Here is a 20,303-nt window from a genome sequence, read left to right as displayed (position 1 = left end):
CTAAATATTTTTGCTTAGCTACTAAATACTACCAAATCACTACAAAATAATAGAGCACGTTTCATTCGATTTCATGACTTTCCACCCGCCATTTTGACGGACACCTCTAGACCTGTCCCCCGGAGTGACAGCTGGGAATTGTCTTCCCAGTTGTCACCGGGGTGACAATTCGTGCCGACTGTTCCCTTTGAAAACTGTGTACGTTACGCCAGCAAGAAAGTGTCACCTAGAGTGATATAAGTAGAACGTATAATTAGTGCGCAATCTGCTGTAAATGTGCGCCGCATAAAAAAATTGTGCATGTTGTAGTTTTGAAAAAAAAACGTAAAAACGATTCCTGCTGGAGTAACGTTGTTCTAGCAAGAAAATTCTAGACGAATTATCGGAGAGATAAAATACATACATGGGCAGAGAGCTTATATTTGTGCAAGTATGTGCGCCATAAATATAATTTGTGCGTCTTCAGGTTTTCGAGATATTGCGTTTCTCGCTGCAGTAACGTTTTGCAAATTCGTGTATCTCCAAGACCATTTTATGTGCGCCTGTAGAATGAACATACACGAATAGCTCTTAATTTGTGCATATTTGTGACATAATTAGATGCCAGATAATATTTATAATTTTCAAGTAATCGCGCTTTATTGAAAACTTAAAAAAATATTGTAGCGCCTAAATGAGAAGACGTATAAGCTCGCTAAAAACTGTATTCGTTCCATCTTTTTGTTTATAATTACCATAAAAAGTTTCAAAACAGAACCTACAAGCGTTAATGAATAATATTACTAAAAGTCGAAACGACGGCATCATAACTTTGACGCCAACAAACAAGAAACTGGCTCAACCTAAGATGTGTAGATGTAAACCAAAAATTAGTGCATTTATCAAATAATATATAGTAAAAATATCCAGCTTCAACTGTTTCGTGTTAAGTAAATATTAATATCAAACCAAAACAGTTATTCAGCGCAGGTTATCCGACCAAATTCGAATGACTACAAAAAAGCGACGGATTCATACGTGTCGATGACCTTCTTAACTTTACTCGCTAACTGGTTGAAACGTATTGTGCCCGAGTACAGTGCAGTAGAAAATAGTTAAAAATAAATAACTTTTGATTAAATTAAACATACCTATTCTTCTATCATTCTATTCTAGCTGTTCCGGTAACTTTGCGCACGATTATGTACATCATTTGTTGGCCGAGATATAATTTAGTTTTGGGTATGATAGTATGATACGCGAACGTAGTATAGACCGGTTAAAATTATTATTCTTTTTTATCCTTTTATTAATTGCCTAATTTGAAAACCCAAACCTAAGCAGCCCGATATGTGAAACTTGAGTTGAAGTTTTCAAATCCGGCTATTCTTTAAAAAACATAAATTGATAACAAAATATAACGCTCTATAGGTTTTTATTACGTTCGCGTACTATATAATCATACCTAACCAAAACATAATTATATCTCGGCCAAAACAACAACTACTTAATATTTAAATTTCACGCCATGATGGTACTGAACTACTTTAAGTGATTTTATTGTTTGTGTACTTAAGTAAATGAAAAACTGATCTGTGATTTTAAATAATACCAAATGACTATACAAGGTACAAATAGTTTAATTGAACAATGTTTGTTCTAATATTTATAGGTAGAAAATTTGATCTGTGATTTGTTGCCATAATTACTTTAAGAATCATGATTATGATAATAAAAATAATATTTTTTTAAACCAACAAGCTCTTTGATTTCATATGATCAGAAAGTACATTTAATACCTAGGTATATTACATATATTATATTTTTATTAGGTCATTGTAATAATAATTCCCAACGAACATTTGAGCGTGACTGTACGAACACAGTTTAGGTGTAATACGTTTAATAAAGGAGGTCATCGATACGTATGAATCCGTCGCTTTTTTGTAGTCATTCGAATTTGGTCGGATAACCTGCGCTGAATAACTGTTTTGGTTTGATATTAATATTTACTTAACACGAAACAGTTGAAGCTGGATATTTTTACTATATATTATTTGATAAATGCACTAATTTTTGGTTTACATCTACACATCTTAGGTTGAGCCAGTTTCTTGTTTGTTGGCGTCAAAGTTATGATGCCGTCGTTTCGACTTTTAGTAATATTATTCATTAACGCTTGTAGGTTCTGTTTTGAAACTTTTTATGGTAATTATAAACAAAAAGATGGAACGAATACAGTTTTTAGCGAGCTTATACGTCTTCTCATTTAGGCGCTACAATATTTTTTTAAGTTTTCAATAAAGCGCGATTACTTGAAAATTATAAATATTATCTGGCATCTAATTATGTCACAAATATGCACAAATTAAGAGCTATTCGTGTATGTTCATTCTACAGGCGCACATAAAATGGTCTTGGAGATACACGAATTTGCAAAACGTTACTGCAGCGAGAAACGCAATATCTCGAAAACCTGAAGACGCACAAATTATATTTATGGCGCACATACTTGCACAAATATAAGCTCTCTGCCCATGTATGTATTTTATCTCTCCGATAATTCGTCTAGAATTTTCTTGCTAGAACAACGTTACTCCAGCAGGAATCGTTTTTACGTTTTTTTTTCAAAACTACAACACGCACAATTTTTTTATGCGGCGCACATTTACAGCAGATTGCGCACTAATTATACGTTCTACTTATATCACTCTAGGTGACACTTTCTTGCTAGCGTAACGTACACTTGAAAACTGACTAGAGGGGACAAATGAGAAGTATGCAATACGGGGGTGTGTACCTTCAGAACTGACATGACCCGTGTTATTTTTACCAGCACATACCAGACATAACTATTTAACAAGCCTGAAGAAACTATAGTTCAACCTTTCTAACTCCTATCTGACAGATGACCAGCCTCAACCCACGCGCATATCGACCTTTATCGTTTCATCGTACCTAGCAAGCTTTATAACCCAAAGTTGTTTCTCCATTACCCAACAGCTACAAATTACAATTTACCAATGAAACCATACCATAAACATACCCAAAACCCTTGCGTGACCAGTGTCCATACCTCTACGTTACTTACCCAATTACTTACGTCTCATACCATTCTTACATGTTTCATTCTATAACATGTAAGAAAATGTCTTCAGCGGCTCATACTGGTTCATAGTACCTTACCATATATTACCTCAAGTTTTTTCACCATGTTACCTTGTTTTACCTTTACCAGTTTTACCATGACGATTTATTACCTTACCTTACATTACCTTTTACCTTATACCTTACATTTTACCGTACCGTTTTACCTTACCATGTACCTTCGAAACATACCTCAAATACCTGCAAAACCTTAATTGGATTACTAAACCAGGTTCTAAGATCTAAACTACTTAATCTAACTTACAAATTTCATTTCTACGACTAAAGATTTAAATGATCTGCAACGTTTCGATCACATAAATCAGACAATCCGTCGAAGTGACTTCGATAGATCGTCATTACAAAAGGAAGTTGCAAACCTACCTTGTGCATCTCCTACAGCGCCACCTTCTCCTCCTCCAGTAATATTGCCATCTCCTGTCGTTGAGCCATCAAAGCCTGAAAGAAAAAAACAATCAGAATCGAAGACCTTCAGAGAAGTCCCGGGAGCTTTACTTCATTACAGAATGACACTTACCAGTCATTTCCATATTCGAGTCATCTTCGCCGAAATTAGTTTCCTCATTGTTTGCCCCGTCTTCGTCATCGTCCCACATACTCTCATTGACGAATTCGGGTTCCATTTTGGGTGCAACGGCGTTATTTTCATCTTCATCGGGTATCGTAACAAATTCATCTTTCGCTGATCCGGACGGTCCAGCTTCTAATGGGTCTACACATTTCCGTTTCGCAGGTCCACTTTGTGAAGATGACGAATTATTTGATGCTATTGATGGCCTATTTGGTCGCTTAACTGCTACTGGAGTTGAGGAGGGCTTAGAATCTAAATCAGTCTCTAACTTAGTCATAACAGATTGCCTTTGTTGTGACGACCTCGGGCCTGGCCTTGAGGTCGGCTTTGGTTTGGATGGCGTGGAACTCTCTTCATTCTGATTTCCGGTTAAACCTTTCACTTGAAGTTGTTCCGCGGTACTAATAAAGGAGGCTAACTCTTCTTGCTTAACATTAACTTCACCTTGGTACATAAATTGTAATAAGTCCCTTAACGCTGAATGACTAACATCTTTTAAAAATACTGAAACAAGAAAAACACAATTAGTTACAATTCCTTAGACCACATAAAAGTCACTCACTGAAATGAATTGAATGTACATACCTATGGGATGTTGCGTTGGGTTCATTTTGAACATTTCTTGAAAATAGGGAGAACATACTGATAAAACTAGTTTGTGGGCTTGTAGTAATCTGCCTTCGGCAGCCAACGTTACATCTACTAGATCTCCACGCGACAGCAGGCCATGAAAGCCTGCTGACATATTTGCGTGGAAATTGTTCCAACATAATGAAAATTGTTCGTCCGACGCCATGATGGCGGCGACTCCCAAAGGAACCTGAAACAAGAAAACCGGATATTAACACCAATCCACTCAAGATGTGAAAAATAGCTATTGCACAACAACACAGACGGATAATTACCTATCCTAAACTTTGTACTTTATAATTCCGACATTAGAAACATTTGAAAATAAAACTTGTTTCTAATCAAGCACGTTTACTCTTTCATCCCACGTCTACGTCCTCCCCGTTTGAGCGATGTTCAAGTTATGATGACGCAAAAGCGACGTAAACTGTGTCGTCACAAGGACGGCGTTTGCACGATGTTTTGCACAAAACACAAAAGTAAAGATATATCGAAATATAGAAATTGTAACAATTTTTTTTGGTAAAATATGCATCGTGCTTTAATTTCCACATTGCACTATTATTAATTTGATAAATCTAGCTCAGTGGTCAAGTTTTAATCGACACTTATTCTAAGTCACACACGAACAAAATGGTGTAGTAGGACGACGGCTTTTTGGTTTTAACCAACAGTAGAAATAAGTGGTATAAACGTGTTTGGTAAGTGATTTCGAATAACAAATGCCCGAACTTGTACAAATTTATTAAGTTAGGAATAAGTTCTAGGTTTTTAATGTTTAAGTTCAAGTTTTATATAATTTAGATTTAGGTGTTCATTTAGTTTTAGTTCAAAATTTGTTTTTATTTATAATAAAAATAATTAATGCTTAGAATTGTTTTAGTTTGTTCTTCTGTGGAGTGCTGTCCACGGAAGCACGTGCTTTTCCAATTAAATGTTTAATAAAATGGCGAATGGTCTTATATAATCTACAAATCCACGCCGCACGGTGGTGTCGCCCATAAGTCATAAAAGTCAGTTGCCACGTCACCACTATTTATGCACGCATCATCATACACCTAAATCCAAAATTATAAATAGACCAACCATTTTACTTAATTGTCATTACTTTGTGAACTGCCGAAGTGAGCACATCATTACCGTAACTCGCACCCTTATGAGTGACTCACGCGCACGTGTTAGTGTTATTGTGATTTCTCGGAATTGTTCTGTTATTGAGTGGTGTTTGTAACATGGATTTCCAAGAACAAGGTATGTTCTTATTATTTCAATGTATTTTTTTCCTGTGTTAACTTCTTATGTGTTTAATCTTACATACTACGCCACACAAGATTTAGGAAACATTTTTACACTAAGGCAAATTTCATGTAGAGTTTTGGTATATTTCTGTATATTTGGAAAGACGAAATAACAATACTCACTTGAAAATAATAATCGAAATAGTTCATTTGAAAATATTTAACTTATATTCGCTCAAATTTGCATCTCTCCGTACTACACCGCTTCTACGACTTTGTAGGCCCGCTCCTAGCCTCTTGTGGCACGAGCTACCAAACATAAATTTATTCTATCTTCTTTTCTTTTCAGGTCCTTTGATTAAATGTACCTTTTCAAGGTTGCATTTATTTGAAGTTTGGTCATCCGTGAGTGGAAAAAGTGGGCTAAAATGTAAACACGTAATGGAAACAATTCTAGCTCCACTGTTAGATAAAGAAAATATTGACATTAAGTGTTTACAACGAAAGATATCAAACATATGTAGAAGTTTTGATATAAATTGGATAAATGTGCATAGAAATAAATCAATTTTTTTACAGAAATACTATGATTGGTTATATGTAGTTGAAAGTATTGAACTATGTAGAAGTGATGAGCGGTGCGTTCAAGAAATAGTGGATCAGCCGGGACCGTCTCGCGGACGTCCAAAGAAAGATTTTTCAGACTTATCCAAGCGATCAAAACGTAGACGTCTGGCAAAATTGTCTCAAGTAGACAACTCTGCTGTGAGTGCACTGCTGAACACTTCAAATACTTCAAATAACTGTTTATATATTAATATTAGTGCGGACGATGTGTTATCACTTTTTGATGAGGCTAAGTTGACTAAGCATCAATATGTATTAATTAAGAACTTTGTCAACACTAAAGTTGCTCATAATATTTTGCCATCCTACCAAAGTGTGCTAACTGCTAAGAAAAAGAGTGGCAGGTTAGGTTAGAAGAAGAAAAAAAGCAGGTAGTAGATAGGAAATTGTTTATACAGAACCAATTTAGCCTTAGATTAGGTTTAATAGTAGACAAACCGAGAAGTGGCGGAAGCGGGACATCGAACGATGGAAATACTGCTAGAAAGTTCTTTAATAACTCTGCAATCTCAGCTGAAATAACGGGTGTAAATAAAAAAAAATATTGATCGTTGCTCTACAATTTTACATGCTTTATCATCAGAATTTCATATTAATTCAGAAAAATTTAGTGAATATACTTTTGAAACCGCGCGACTTCTAGTTCAAGAATATCCATGGTACAATCTCCCAGCTTCCGTCCACAAACTCCTTATTCATGGTGGTCAAGTTGTACAGTATTGTCTATTATCTATTGGGAACTTTCTGAAGAGGCAGCTGAATCAAACAATAAAAATTATAAGGCCTTCAGACGAGATCATACTCGAAAAATGTCAAGACCCGCTTATTAAATAGACTTTTACTTAGTTGAGATCCATTTATTACTGGTCTTCGGAAACTTCCCCGTAAGAAAATGGGCATAAAGTCAAAGCAGGTTATAGATTTAATAAATATAAGTTAACTTTTGTAATAGTAAGTTGTTTTTTGTTATTATGGTGGTAAATATATTCATATGTGGTGATTATGATTTTTATTTCAAATAAGTCTCATATATAAATACATATTATATACACTTACATTTTAACCCCATTCTGAAAAGCTTTGAGTTTTTAGTCACAAATATTTCTAACCGCGGAACATTTGATTTAAAATACTAATTTATTATTATTATGTTTTTGGAAGCCTGTAGCTACTATTAAAACTAATTAAAACTATACATTTTAATTTTATTAAGCGACAAAAATTTAATAAAGGAATTAAATATAAATATGATTAAAATCTTTCTTTAACGGGGCCGCCATCGTACGCCGGTGCCAACCTTCAACGTTATATTGAGTGCGTGGAAGCCGATTTTATTATTTAAATGGATAGACCAAACACTAGGTGGGAACAAAATAAAATAAAATACATATGTACTTACTAAAATTCGTGACATCGAAATAAATACATTTTCACACACTCAACACATTGTTTTGATTGAATAAAGCATTCAAAGCATTCCACATTGGTTCTACCAAAATATTAACAGGTACATTTAATTACCTACTCTTATGTTAGATAGGAGAAAACTCAACACAGTAGGGTAGTTAAAAATATTTAGTCATTCAATTTATAGATGCTACAATACAGAATAGTGCAGCTTCTAAACATTAGTATTTGGCACACGCTCATTTAATTTTTGACGAGATTTGAAGCCAAATAATCGAATATCATGACAATTATTAGCAGTTGACATGGGTGACAAGCGCCTAATTTAATACATTCAATATTATTAACTTGAGTAAAAAAACGAGCTCTGTAAATAGAATGCTCAAAATAATCGAACTCTCATTCCTTTAACGGAACTTAAATATGTAAAAATGAAAAATGCAAGAAGCTCATTAGATATTAAACTAAAAAGTTGCGAAAGCATATTACATAAAATATTATGTACTTATTTAGAAACAAAGTTTACACGGCGAAAAAGCCGTAATTAGTTGATTTTTTCATTCATTTTGAAATACAGAAAATATGAAAAGTTTGAAAAAGTGAGGTCAAATATGAGAACATCAACCTATGGCGAATCTATTAGTCACCTACAATTCAATTATATAAATAATTACCGGATGGTTGGATTTAATCAAATTTTATCAAAATTTTAAGATTTATTTCATTTACTTTAAATAAAATTAAGTTATTAACATGCATCACTGTCGTTGAAAGACTGAGACAACTGAAGCCCTTTCATTTATTTCACTTTCCTAGTCGAATTTAGACCATAATGCAAGGTAGTAAGGTTGGAAATAAGATAATAACGGTAATTTATAGAGTTGCCAGTATGTGAAATTTGCACAGTGATCGTGCAAAATTTCTATATTTTTTCGGTCTGGCTACTCTAAATTTAATGTCAGTCATGTCAATAAAATGTCATTGATGGAGGCGAGTAAGGGCCCGCGCGCACTGGAAAAGTAGAGACTTGTTAATATTAAACCAATTATTATTAAATTATTATTTATTAAATTATTTTAACTCTATCAAATAGGTAAAAAACGGGTCTTCAACCTACTAGATGTAATAATTGAATAGAAAAGGATAATGTTGAGTTTATTTTGAAGAAACAAAACGTAAAAAGGTAGTCTGTTATAGTAATATATTTAGCTTAATGTTTAATTTGTCAGTTACTGCAAATCAACTAAGTTCTATAAAATATCATATAGAGATAGAGTTCCTTAACTCTCCTGAAAACTACTTGCAGCAGCGTCTGTCGTACTTTTTGTATATACCTATATAGGCAAGCTCAAGAACACACTGCAAGCCACATATATTATATTAACGGGATTACTATGCACGTTGGCGGCATTATCATGAAAATTGGTTGTTGGATTTAGATAACTTTTTTAAATTTCAGCAATTTATGCGGTGAGCCGCATGGGCACCGTTCGAAGGCCCCTCTAATTGTTAACTTTAATCTCATTATAACAGAGATAGGTATAATATATAAAAAAAGGAATTTTAAAGTGCAAGCTGGCATTTTGAAAAATTGATATTTTGAGAACTTACTACTACGCGATGATACGATAAGTTAATTAAGTAAATGTTGATCATGGTAAACCCAACCACAAGCGTTTCATGTTGCATGACTAAGTTTAAGGGATGGTCCCTTCTTCCACGTATAGCTTAGCATTGAAAAATCGTGTTGGATCGTGCTAAAAGCTTGCATTCGATATTTTGATCAATCATGAGTTGGGACTAGCGTTGCCAGACGTCCAGATAAAGCCGGATAGTTAGGCTTTTTGATTGCCAGTCCGGCTAAAATAAACGGTGTCGGTCTTGTCCGGCTTTTGTTAGGCTTTTTAAATTTCGCAAACGAGCCAGCACTGCTGCCGAGCGTGGCCGAGCGTTGGCGAGTCGACTACCGAACCGTAAGACAAAATCCTCAATAATATAGGGTGCCCGGCTTTTTTAACCAAATGTCCGGCCAAACTGGCTGGTCTGTCTTGCTATTAGGTTTGGCGACCTGGCAACGCTAGTAGCGGGACTAATCGGTGATGGAATATTAATAATGTCGTTTGATCCCTTCGTTGCTTGTCTCTGTGCATGTAGCTTTATATCGGCATAGTGTTGCCAAGTAATGGTGATTTCCCTTAATAAGAATTGATTCATCATATTCAAGGTATGGGTTCTGTAGATCGTTAATATTATAAATAATAATAATAAATGACCATGGGCAAAAAATATTGACGATGTCCTACTATAGACAACTGACGCAAAGAGGAGGCCAACGAGTTGTTAAAAAATAGAGAACGTTATCATTAATTAACCTGTTTTTCAGATTAATTTTACTAAGCAATTTACTTATTTTATGCTATGTCTACATAAACACGAGAATATACTTATTGAATGGTTGTTGAATGTCAGGAAAAAAATCGAGACATCTGGCAACCCTGTTAGTAAAACAAATATTTAATACTAGCTTTTGCCCGCGACTTCGTCCGCGTGGTGCGTGACTTAGGACAGAATTTTCATACAAATTTCCATCCCCTATTTTATTCCTTTAGGGATAGAATTTATCAAAATCCTTTCTTAGAGGTTGCCTACCTCATAGTTACTTTATGCATGCAAAGTCTCAGTCCGATTAGTTTCACACCCACTTTCACACCCTATTTTATCCCTTTACGGGTTGAATTTATCAAAATCTTTTTTTAACGGATGCCTACATCATTAAAAAACACCTGCATGCCGAATATCAGCCCGATCCGTCTACTGGTTTGGGCTGTGCGTTGGTAGATCACTATGTCAGTCAGGCACCTTTCAGTTTTATATTTATAGACTAACTGACCCCTTCACGAATTTTCTTTGCATTTTTTCTCGCTATTAAAATCTTTGCCGAGCTTTAAAACCCATTTTACAAATCAAAAACCATAAGTCAAATTAGTTGCGCTAAGTAACATTTTGGCGATTTTTTTTTATAACAAGAGTTTTTATATAATAATAGGTATTATTATATTGAATTTATCATTATTATGATAGATACATCCACAGCACAGAGTAATTTACGAGTATAGTTACATGAAACTTACATAAATCACGCCTTCTTGGGGCAGGCAGAGACCCGAGATTACCACTTGGTACCGGTCGGTAAACGATCTGTGGGTTAAGCAAACCTTGGCGGGGTCATTCCATAGATGGGTGACCGCATAGTGGTATTTGAACATGGCGTCTCCGTGCTTCGGAGAGCACGTAAAATGTCGGTCCCGGTTTTTGTCAATTAAGATAACAGTCGTCAAGCCACGTCAAAGACCTTCGGGCGGCTTGAACAACTTTGACACGAGGTTGACCACTAACCATACGACAAACAGCAACAGTAGACCGAACTACACCAACGTAACTGAGCTTAGTGAGTACATACCTACGATTCGTATATCGCATACATCTATGTTATCTATCTCGATAGCCAGAGCTAATGTATTCTTATTTCTTTAGTTATCAGTCCCAGTTTCTCAATGTACCTACCTACTAGTAGGTACCTACCATAATAATAAAAACTTGTGACATTACTATGGTTCATTGAGATACTGTGCCTGACTATGAATGGCACATGCTATGACTATGAATGCTTCGATTACATTATACCACTAGGAGTAATCTTTAGACTATTTGATACAGAAACCGTATTGAAAAATCTGTCAAAAATTCTCATACTTACTAAACTAGAAATGGTGAAACCAGTGGCACCAATTTTAGCGGTTATGTTATTTTAAACGTTTTAAACCTTATCAAAACCAAAGCGCAGGATTGGACATTATCAGGAGCATAGTAGGTATCAGGAGAGACGTGGGCAGTGACTTTGACAGATAATTGTGTCCATCAATCCGTTAGTACTGGAAGCTCCGTGTTGGAGGTTACTAGTTAGTAGTGTTAGATATTGTGGCGATGTGGTGGTCTTTGTGTATAGTGGGTGTTCTCGCCTGGGCAGCGCCTGCACACGCCGTGGTCGGTGGTGCGCCCGCCTCACCTCCTGAACCCGACGCGGCTGTAATTTTCACACAACTGCACGGTTACAGCGCCAGAATTGAAGGAGTGAAGGATGATAAACTAGGATATTACAGCTTCTTTGGAATTAGGTAACTTGTCTTAGACTTTTTTTAAAGGCATCTTACTGACAGAACTAATTGCGGTGAATTTATGTACATAGAATTCACGTGCTAAGTTACCAATTCACTATTTGTGAAAATATTAAAATTTGTGTTAGAATCGAACCGAAACACACACGCAGTTAGCGTTGCCAGGCGTCCGGATAAAGCCGGACGTAGTTAGGCTTTTTGATTGCATGTCCGGCTAAAATAAACGGTGTCCGTCTTGTCCGGCTTTTGTTAGGCTTTTTACATTTCGCAAACAAGCGAGCACTGCCGCCGAGCGTAATTAAAAAGACTTGATTTAACATAAAAAAAATTGTCGTACCTATTAATGCTAAGACAAAATCCTCAATAATATGGCGTGTCCGGGTTTTTTAACCAAATGTCCGACCGGCTGGCCGGGTGGCTCAAATGATGACCCACCAGTACAACATCAGCTTCTTGAAATGGTGCCGTTTTGATGTTATGTCTGTTTATACACTATGTTATTCAGATTATAAAAGGTCAGCCATTGTAAGGGCTACTCACAAAAAACTAGGTCCTATGGACAATTTTAACGATAAGCGACTCGTGTTATTGATAAATAACCGCTCACCCAGCACCTAGAAAAAAAAAATTGGTGGTCCCATCTATACTAATATTATAAAGCTGAAGAGTTTGTTTGTTTGTATGTTTGTTTGTTTGAACGCGCTAATCTTAGGAACTACCGGTCCGAATTGAAAAATTCTTTCAGTGTTAGATAGCCAATTTATCGAGGAAGGTTATAGGCTATATATCATCACGCTACGTCCAATAGGAGCAGAGTACCAGTAAAAAATGTTACAAAAACGGGGAAAATTTTGACTCATTCTCTCTTATGTGACGCAAGCGAAGTTGCGCGGGTCAGCTAGTTGATATATAAAAGGCAGTCCAGGTCCAGTCCTTTCCAGTCCCAGTAGGCATGTTATATAAATTTTAAACAGTATTTAGGTACCTACTATAAAACAAATCAGTGTGGTACGAGCGGTTTGGCGGATGCTGATATTAGTTTCCGGCGTTTTTGTGGCAGACAGATTATCCATGTAGAGTTTGTCTGGTTAATTTAGTTTTAAACATAGATACCTACTTTTAATTGAATTTACATCGAAACCGATGAAAGGAATCTAATCTCGCAACAGTCAGATACAAAAAAATGCTTAATATCTTATGCGCATTATATGGCGAATATTATAATATTGCGTCTCTACTATCCCACATTTTAATAATAGAACCTACATTATTTTCGTTATAAAAAGTGTTGTAACTACAACCCCAAACACTGGTGGCTAATGTATTGGGAACAATAGAACATTCGCACCGTTGGACTTACTCGGGGCCGCTCTCTATTTGGGGTTCACCCTAAAGTTACGCTGTTTTAAGCGTACTTAATAAAAACATTAGAATAAAATTCTTTTGACTCAAGTTTAAATATTTCCTACCAGATATGCAGAACCTCCACTGGGTCCGCTCAGGTTCCAGCGGCCGGTACGCCGGTACCTTGCCGGAGAGATGATGGCCCTGAACCAGTGTCTTCCGTGTCCTCAGCGTGACCCCTACGTACCACAACGAGTCATTGGACATGAAGACTGCTTATGCCTTAACGTATATGCTCCCAAAATGCCCGCTGAAGAAGAAGGTAACAATACAAAAATGATTTAAGTAAATAAATTAAGTTCTAAACATAGTCCATACATAACGACTGCATTCCAATTTAGGATTGAGCTCATTCTCTGCAAAGAAGAACCTATTCCCGAGACCTAAAGAACTGTTCCAACTACAGTAACAATATGCCCCAATATAATAATGGCCATTGTTAACAAAGATCCATTGTTTCGTCACTCGCAGGTAGCCCTGTGGTCTTCTTTATCCACGGAGGCAACTACCGGTCCGGTTCAGCAGCTACATACGGCGTAAGTAAATATAATTAATCAATATTCCATGAAGAAGCCTTAAATCAATTTTCAATGAAAAGCGTTCTTAGCAGTATCGTATTAAATTGTTTGATTTGTTTTAGGGTCAACACTTAACCCAGAAGGACACGATCCTTGTGACGGCGCAATATCGGCTAGGGTCTCTCGGTTACCTCAGCACAGGACAGAAAGATGCGAGCGGAAACGTCGGCCTCTTTGACTTACACACAGCTATGCTCTGGGTAAAAGAAAAATACGTACCATATCCCACTTATATGTACTCGGGCCATTTCAACCGTGCGAGCTATGTTATGTTATTTTATCGGAGACTCTCGCTCGCACTTACACATTGTCACATTCCTATGATTATTTTGATTATGATTAGTTCGCACTTTTGTAACGGCCCCATTATAGTAGATCTATTTGTTAAAGAAGCAAGGAGCCAAATTACCAAATTATTCATAAATACATAAAATTACGACTTCTTTCCATATGGGTAGGCAGAAAACAGAGAACGCCATATGGACGAGATCCGTAAAAATTCAACTAATCTACATATATTTATTTAGATTCAAGACTACATTCAATTCTTCGGAGGCGATAAGAAGCGCGTGATCGTTATGGGTCAGGGATCGGGTGCTAGTGCAGCATCTCTCCTAGCGATGTCTCCCGAAGGTCGAAGTGCTACCGGTGTGGCCGCGCTGTCTGGTACGCCGCTGTCACCGGGCGCGGTCAGGCAACACCCGGCCAAGCATGCGGAGACCATTGCAGAGAGAACTGGATGCCCGAAAGCACCTGCTGAAAGCCTTTTGATCTGTCTAAGAAAACTGCCGTCTGAAAAAATTGTGCTGGTATGTTTTAGTTTTAAAGTCTTGTTGCCGGTTTCGTCGCTTGATTGACGGACTGTTCAATTGTTCCAATGGCAATTAATATAGTATAGTTATAATGGCTTCCGTGGCGCAGTGGTTAAGATGGCCCCCACGACGTTTTTAGTGTGGGAGTTGTCTTTTAAAAAAAGAGAAAGAATGTTTAAAAAAAAACATATAAAAATTACATACAGTTGAAGAGATGCAAACTGAAGAGATGTAGTAGGTAGCTGCTATTTTTACCTGAGCTATCGTATTCTAGTAATTGATCTTGTATTTGTTTATTACAGGCAGACGAAGATCTGAATGTGGATATGGTTGATACTAAGCAATTCCTAGATGAAGTAGCGGGCCGAAGAGGTAATAATAAAACTTATAATTCACTATACTTTTTGTCTCTCTTGCACCTATCAAAACATTCATCTTAAGAAAAGGATAATGCAATAATCTGTACTCATTTCGTACTTGCGTTGGATAGTCACGGTTTTTTCTTTTGTGCACTATAGTAGATTGTTCAATCTAGGTGCTGGAGCGAGAGTGGAAGGAGAGGACGATCGCCGGGGTCTCCCGCCATTGGTTGATGAGGAACCGGCCGAGTCGTTGAAGAAGAGGCAGAAACGTGCGCCCATGCTTACTGGAGTTACCTCGGCTGAAACATCTAGGGCTGTGTTTGGTAAGACTAGATACGATGCACTTTTTTATAAAGTTTCGTAGTTGATCATTTTCATTCATAATTAGGAACTCATTTGTTGTTAAACTAACATTTATTGTTGTGTGATGAAGTTGCAGTAAGTAGGTATTTTAAAAGGTACCTAGTACTGTTCTATAATATAATTGAACATGTTTTTTTTAAAGTTGATAATACTTGAACGAAAAATTGAACGTTGAAAAATCAGAGTACTTATGCACTTTGATTTATCATCGTTCAACATCCATTGTCCATTTACCGTATGAGTAAAAGCATAATGAAGGTTTTACGAAATTCTAAATAAGTTTTTTTAATTCTAGGCAAATTCAACAAATTCCTGACGAATCAACTGCAGAATGTGAAAGACTTCATCAAGAAGGACTTGGTGGGTGGTCTTCAGAACGTGGTGAAGGACGTCGGAGGGCTGATCCCCTTCGCGTCTGAGGTTCAGCAGCTGTTGCCCATCGCTGACTACTACGCCAACGGACTCGTGGACCAGTCGTTCTCGATCGCTGATGGACTTGCTAAAGTGGCTGAGGCTACAGGTAAGAGGGCAAGAGAGCCAAGAGACTGAATAAGGCCACGTAGTGTTTTTGATTAAAAGATACTTTTAAACTTCTGTCACGTTGTCTCTCGCGGTGGAAACCGGGCTTTATTACTGGGTTTGCTATTGGACAAGGTTACTCTTTTAAATGAATAAATATTCATATTTGTAAATGCTTAGGTGTGTTATGATAATTCATTATAAAATAATAAATGTAACCCATTAATGTCCCACTGCTGGGCAAGGGTCTCCTCCCGTAATGAGGGAGGGGTTAGGCCTTGAGTCCACCACGCTGGCCAAGTGCGGGTTGGGGACTTTGCATGCCCTCAGTAAATGTTTTTAAACAAATTTTAGGCAGGCAAGGTTTCCTCACGATGTTTTTCTTCACCGTTGGACCATGTGATAATTATTTCTAATACACAAATAACTTCGAAAAGTCATCGGTGTGTTGCCTCTGGTTCGAACCTGCAACCACTTGCGTGGGAGGTGTCAACTTATACCACTCGGCTTAATTAATTCATTTTGGTGATGCAAAATAGTTAATTTGTGCAAAACTTCGAAAAAGCTTTTCGTATTACAAAAATATCATTTAGGTTCCTATTATTCCAATCACAAAGCGATATTAACATCCTGCTAAACTGATAACTTATTATTTTTAAATATGAATTTGTACGTTATTGTTCAATTGTTAAATTTGATAATCCTATGCACTTGGTTCATGGCGCACTATGACTGTCCAGTGTACTTGGATATGCGGAAGACGTGATTGAAAACGATGGTGCTTTTTTTAATCATATCAAATTTTGGGATACCTACAGCATTAACAGCCTTATATAAAATGGAATGAAAATTCATCATACAATATCTTCGTTTTCTACGTACAACCTATCCTCCGTATTTCGGAGAGCACGTTAAACGTTACTACAATACTATTATACAACAGTTATAACCAACCCTATTTAAAGGTCACAAATTGACCACAGCTCATGAATGAAAATGAGGTAAGAAAGTCCCATTTTAATTAATATTATGCTTTTTACCAGGTGACGCACTGTTCAATCTTCCGGCGTACCAGAGCGTCAAACAGTGGAACAACGGCGGCAAAGCCTTCCTCTACAGCTTCGAGCATGTTGGCAATCTCTCCAAGGGATGGCATTTCTTGCCAGGGGTCCCACTTGCAGGTGATTCTATAACTATAAATTATTTTTCTATTTATTCTTTCGATAGAGACGTGTTTAAAGTATTTAACAATAAGGTTTAGTTATTTTTCCAGAATAAATTGTTGATAGTTGATACACATAGAAAACAGATTTCTAGAACAACTTTTTATAATACAGAATTTTCTTGGTAGTCAGACTTCGTTCAATTCACTTCACTTCAGTAAAAACTTAATCTTCGTTACATAATGTATCAGTAAATAGTAAAATCAGCTTTAAGTTATAATGATTGACTTGATCGGTATAAAAAACATAAAATCAATGATCGGTTTTACAGAAAAGGAGGGCGACGATGCGCAAGTGCAGCAAAAAGTGAAAGGTCCTTCCCACGGAGACGAGCTGGCGTACATCTTCGAGCCTTTAGGCCCTGACGGTCAGCCCATGGGGGGCGAAGTTTCCAGCACAGACGCTCGCGTCCGAGACAACTTCGTAGGACTCATAGCTAAATTCGCCCATGGCGTAGACGATGACAAAGATGAAAAGAAGAAGAAAACTGGTGCTAACGATATCTTTGGATCCCTACTCTCAGGAGGTGACGGTAAAGGAGAACAGTTCCTGAAGATCGGCAATGATATCACTGTTGATAAAGATTTTAGGTAAGTTTATACTGCAGTAAGGGCAACCGAAATTCGGGCTGTCAAGTCTGTTGGAACTACACTACAATAGGTTGTCTCACTTCTTTTAACTATTACGCAAGTACGAATAAGACATATCTTAGGTCATAATTATTATGTTTTTGTTTACCACCAATAGCTATAACATTTTTATTTTTATTCTAGATTCTGCCAATTAGGTCTGTGGGGCAACATGGCCGACAGACTGACTGGCGCGGTCTGCAAGAACTTCCTTGGTGGAATACTGAACGTAGGCAACTTGCCTGGTCAACTGAATGGTCAACTCCCTGGACAACTAACAAACGCGCAGAATCAACTGTCGCAAAATGTGGCAGGGTTGGTTCAGCCCGGTGCGTTGCCGCAAGGAGGCCAGCAACAGGGTCAACTGCCTAATATAGGAGGTTTGGGAGGGCTCGTCAACAACAACAACCCATCAAGACGCCCAGCGACAAAACCACCGCAGAAACAAAAACCTCAAGGCATACCAGCTTTTGGTCTCCCTTTTGATTTCTAAATAATGTACACTATTGTTTTTCAGTCACAAGAATCTGTAGAACGATGTTGATCGATAGTCTAGTTTTCATCAGCCTAGCCTTTCTTCCAACTATGTTGGACTAGGCTCCCAGTCGCAACGGATGCAACAAACAGCCAGTGTTACTTATGTACTTAAATAGATCTGTAACAGTAAGTGAAAAATAACGGGACTCATCAATGTTTAAGGACTTAATTAATACAAAATACTCATGAACGTTTGTTTTTTTTTTAATTCCAAGTAAATGATTTTATAACATATTTACACGTAATACACAATACACGATATTTACACGTAACTATATCTAACTTCGTATCCCAAAACGGCGTTACACACATCAATCAAGCGAAATATGGCAATAGGTGTTTGTAACACATGTTTAGCTTTTCAAAAATACTAATATGTCATGAAGTTTATTTATAGTTACACTTAAGCAATAGTAAAACTTTTACTTAATTCGTTTATTTAAACTGGCAAAAATAAAAGTTGACAAATACTTGTCTAATGAGCGCGACTATCTGTTCTGAGCCTGGTTGTTCATCCATACTACTATAATATTATAAATGCGAAAGTAACTCTGTCTGTCTGTCTGTCTGTCTGTCTGTCTGTCTGTCTGTCTGTCTGCTACTCAATCACGCCTAAACTACTGAACCAATTTGCATGAAATTTGGTATGGAGATATTTTGATATCCGAGAAAGGACATAGGCTACTTTTTACCCCGGGAAAATTACGCATTTTCCGGGAAAATTCAGGTGGCGAACGAAGTCGCGAATATCCATACTAATATTATAAATGCGAAAGTAACTCTGTCTGTCTGTCTGTCTGTCTGTCTGTCTGTCTGTCTGTCTGTCTGCTACTCAATCACGCCTAAACTACTGAACCAATTTGCATGAAATTTGGTATGGAGATATTTTGATACCCGAGAAAGGACATAGGCTACTTTTTACCCCGGGAAAATGACGCATTTCCCGGGATAATTCAGGTGGCGATCGAAGTCGCGAATAATCAATGTTATAATGACATTAAATTAACAAAATTCCGTTGTCATGGCAACTATTTTAATGGCGGATATGCCTTAGCGCGACTTTGTTATATTAAGAGATATAAATAATTTTAAGAATATTTTTCGTGAAAAATAAGCATATTTTATATCATCACGCTACGACCAATATGAGCAGAGTAACAGTAAAAAAGTGTTACAAAAACGTGGAAATTTCTGAATCTGAAAATTCTCTCTTATGTGACGCAAGCGAAGTTGCGCGGGTCAGCTAGTAATCAATATTTTAATGACATTGAATCAACAAAATTCCGTTGTCATGGCAACTGTTTTAATGGCGGATATGCCTAAGCGCGACTTCGTTATATTAGGAGATATAAATAATTTTAAGAATATTTTTCGTGAAAAAAAAGCATATTTTATATCATCACGCTACGACCAATAGGAGCAGAGTAACAGTAAAAAGTGTTACAAAAACGTGGAAAATTCTGACCAATTCTCTTTTATGTGACGCAAGCGAAGTTGCGCGGGTCAGCTAGTAATATTATAAATGCGAAAGTAACTCTGTCTGTCTGTCTGTCTGTCTGTCTGTCTGTCTGCTACTCAATCACGCGTAAACTACTGAACCAATTTGCATAAAATTTGGTATGGAGATATTTTGATACCCGAGAAAGGACATAGGCTACTTTTTACCCCGGGAAAATATCTCATTCCCACGGAAAACAGCGACAATCGGAAGAAACCGCTCCGCTTTTTACGGTTGCACTGGCGCTTTCACTAGATGGCGCTACTGGCAATATTAAATCGCACTATCATTACGTTTTATGCCTTAGTTGGGTAAGCCTACGCTTTGGAGATTTTTATCCGAAATTTGATTATTATGCTACTTACGTTATTCTAATCAGTTGAGGTTATGCTCTTTCGAATTGATATTAGTTTGAAATAGTTTCCACTAAATATTTCGTGTTAGTTATAATAAATTGTAGGATTATTTGTAGGATAGTTTTAATTTCGTGTAAGTTATAATAAATTTGTTTTTATATTCTTTTAAGTAGTTATGAGTATTATATTATAGTATATGGTCACCCATCCACGGAACAACCTCGGCA

General features: G+C 36.9%; 2 protein-coding genes across 5 annotated transcripts in view; one reads left to right on the top strand and one right to left on the bottom strand.

Annotated features, from left to right (window-relative positions):
- LOC142976394 (uncharacterized) overlaps nt 1-4,778 on the bottom strand; it is a 292,040-nt gene extending 287,262 nt beyond the window's left edge. For all 4 annotated transcript variants that reach the window (XM_076119719.1, XM_076119720.1, XM_076119717.1 and 1 more), the window contains exons 1-4: nt 4,624-4,778; nt 4,304-4,538; nt 3,665-4,222; nt 3,511-3,585 (exon numbers count right to left, since the gene is read on the bottom strand). In XM_076119719.1, the coding sequence (XP_075975834.1) occupies nt 3,511-3,585; nt 3,665-4,222; nt 4,304-4,514 (844 nt within the window). In that variant the 5' untranslated portion in view covers nt 4,515-4,538; nt 4,624-4,778. The remainder of the gene's footprint in view (nt 1-3,510; nt 3,586-3,664; nt 4,223-4,303; nt 4,539-4,623) is intronic.
- Nucleotides 4,779-11,549: 6,771 nt separating this feature from the next.
- Nucleotides 11,550-18,412, top strand: LOC142976489 (acylcarnitine hydrolase). Its single transcript, XM_076119890.1, has 11 exons — nt 11,550-11,795; nt 13,268-13,461; nt 13,671-13,735; nt 13,840-13,977; nt 14,305-14,586; nt 14,892-14,961; nt 15,125-15,274; nt 15,610-15,834; nt 16,877-17,014; nt 17,328-17,646; nt 17,830-18,412. The coding sequence occupies exons 1-11, from the start codon at nt 11,605-11,607 to the stop codon at nt 18,176-18,178; spliced, it is 2,121 nt and encodes a 706-aa protein (XP_075976005.1). The 5' UTR covers nt 11,550-11,604; the 3' UTR covers nt 18,179-18,412.
- Nucleotides 18,413-20,303: the final 1,891 nt, after the last annotated feature.

Source organism: Anticarsia gemmatalis, chromosome 11 (assembly GCF_050436995.1).
Source record: "Anticarsia gemmatalis isolate Benzon Research Colony breed Stoneville strain chromosome 11, ilAntGemm2 primary, whole genome shotgun sequence".
In the NCBI taxonomy this organism is placed as follows: domain Eukaryota; kingdom Metazoa; phylum Arthropoda; class Insecta; order Lepidoptera; family Erebidae; genus Anticarsia; species Anticarsia gemmatalis.
The sequence above is the reverse complement of the archived record's forward strand: the minus strand, read 5'-3'. Positions and strand labels throughout refer to the sequence as shown.

What these genes read in the sequence shown, in the direction of transcription:
- LOC142976489 (XM_076119890.1), top strand. Translation starts at nt 11,605, where the DNA reads ATGTGGTGGTCTTTGTGTATAGTGGGTGTTCTCGCCTGGGCAGCGCCT. An exon ending in TACACACAGCTATGCTCTGG is followed by an intron (nt 13,978 to 14,304) that starts GTAAAAGAAAAA and finishes ATATTTATTTAG; the next exon opens with ATTCAAGACTACATTCAATT. An exon ending in GCCAGGGGTCCCACTTGCAG is followed by an intron (nt 17,015 to 17,327) that starts GTGATTCTATAA and finishes TCGGTTTTACAG; the next exon opens with AAAAGGAGGGCGACGATGCG.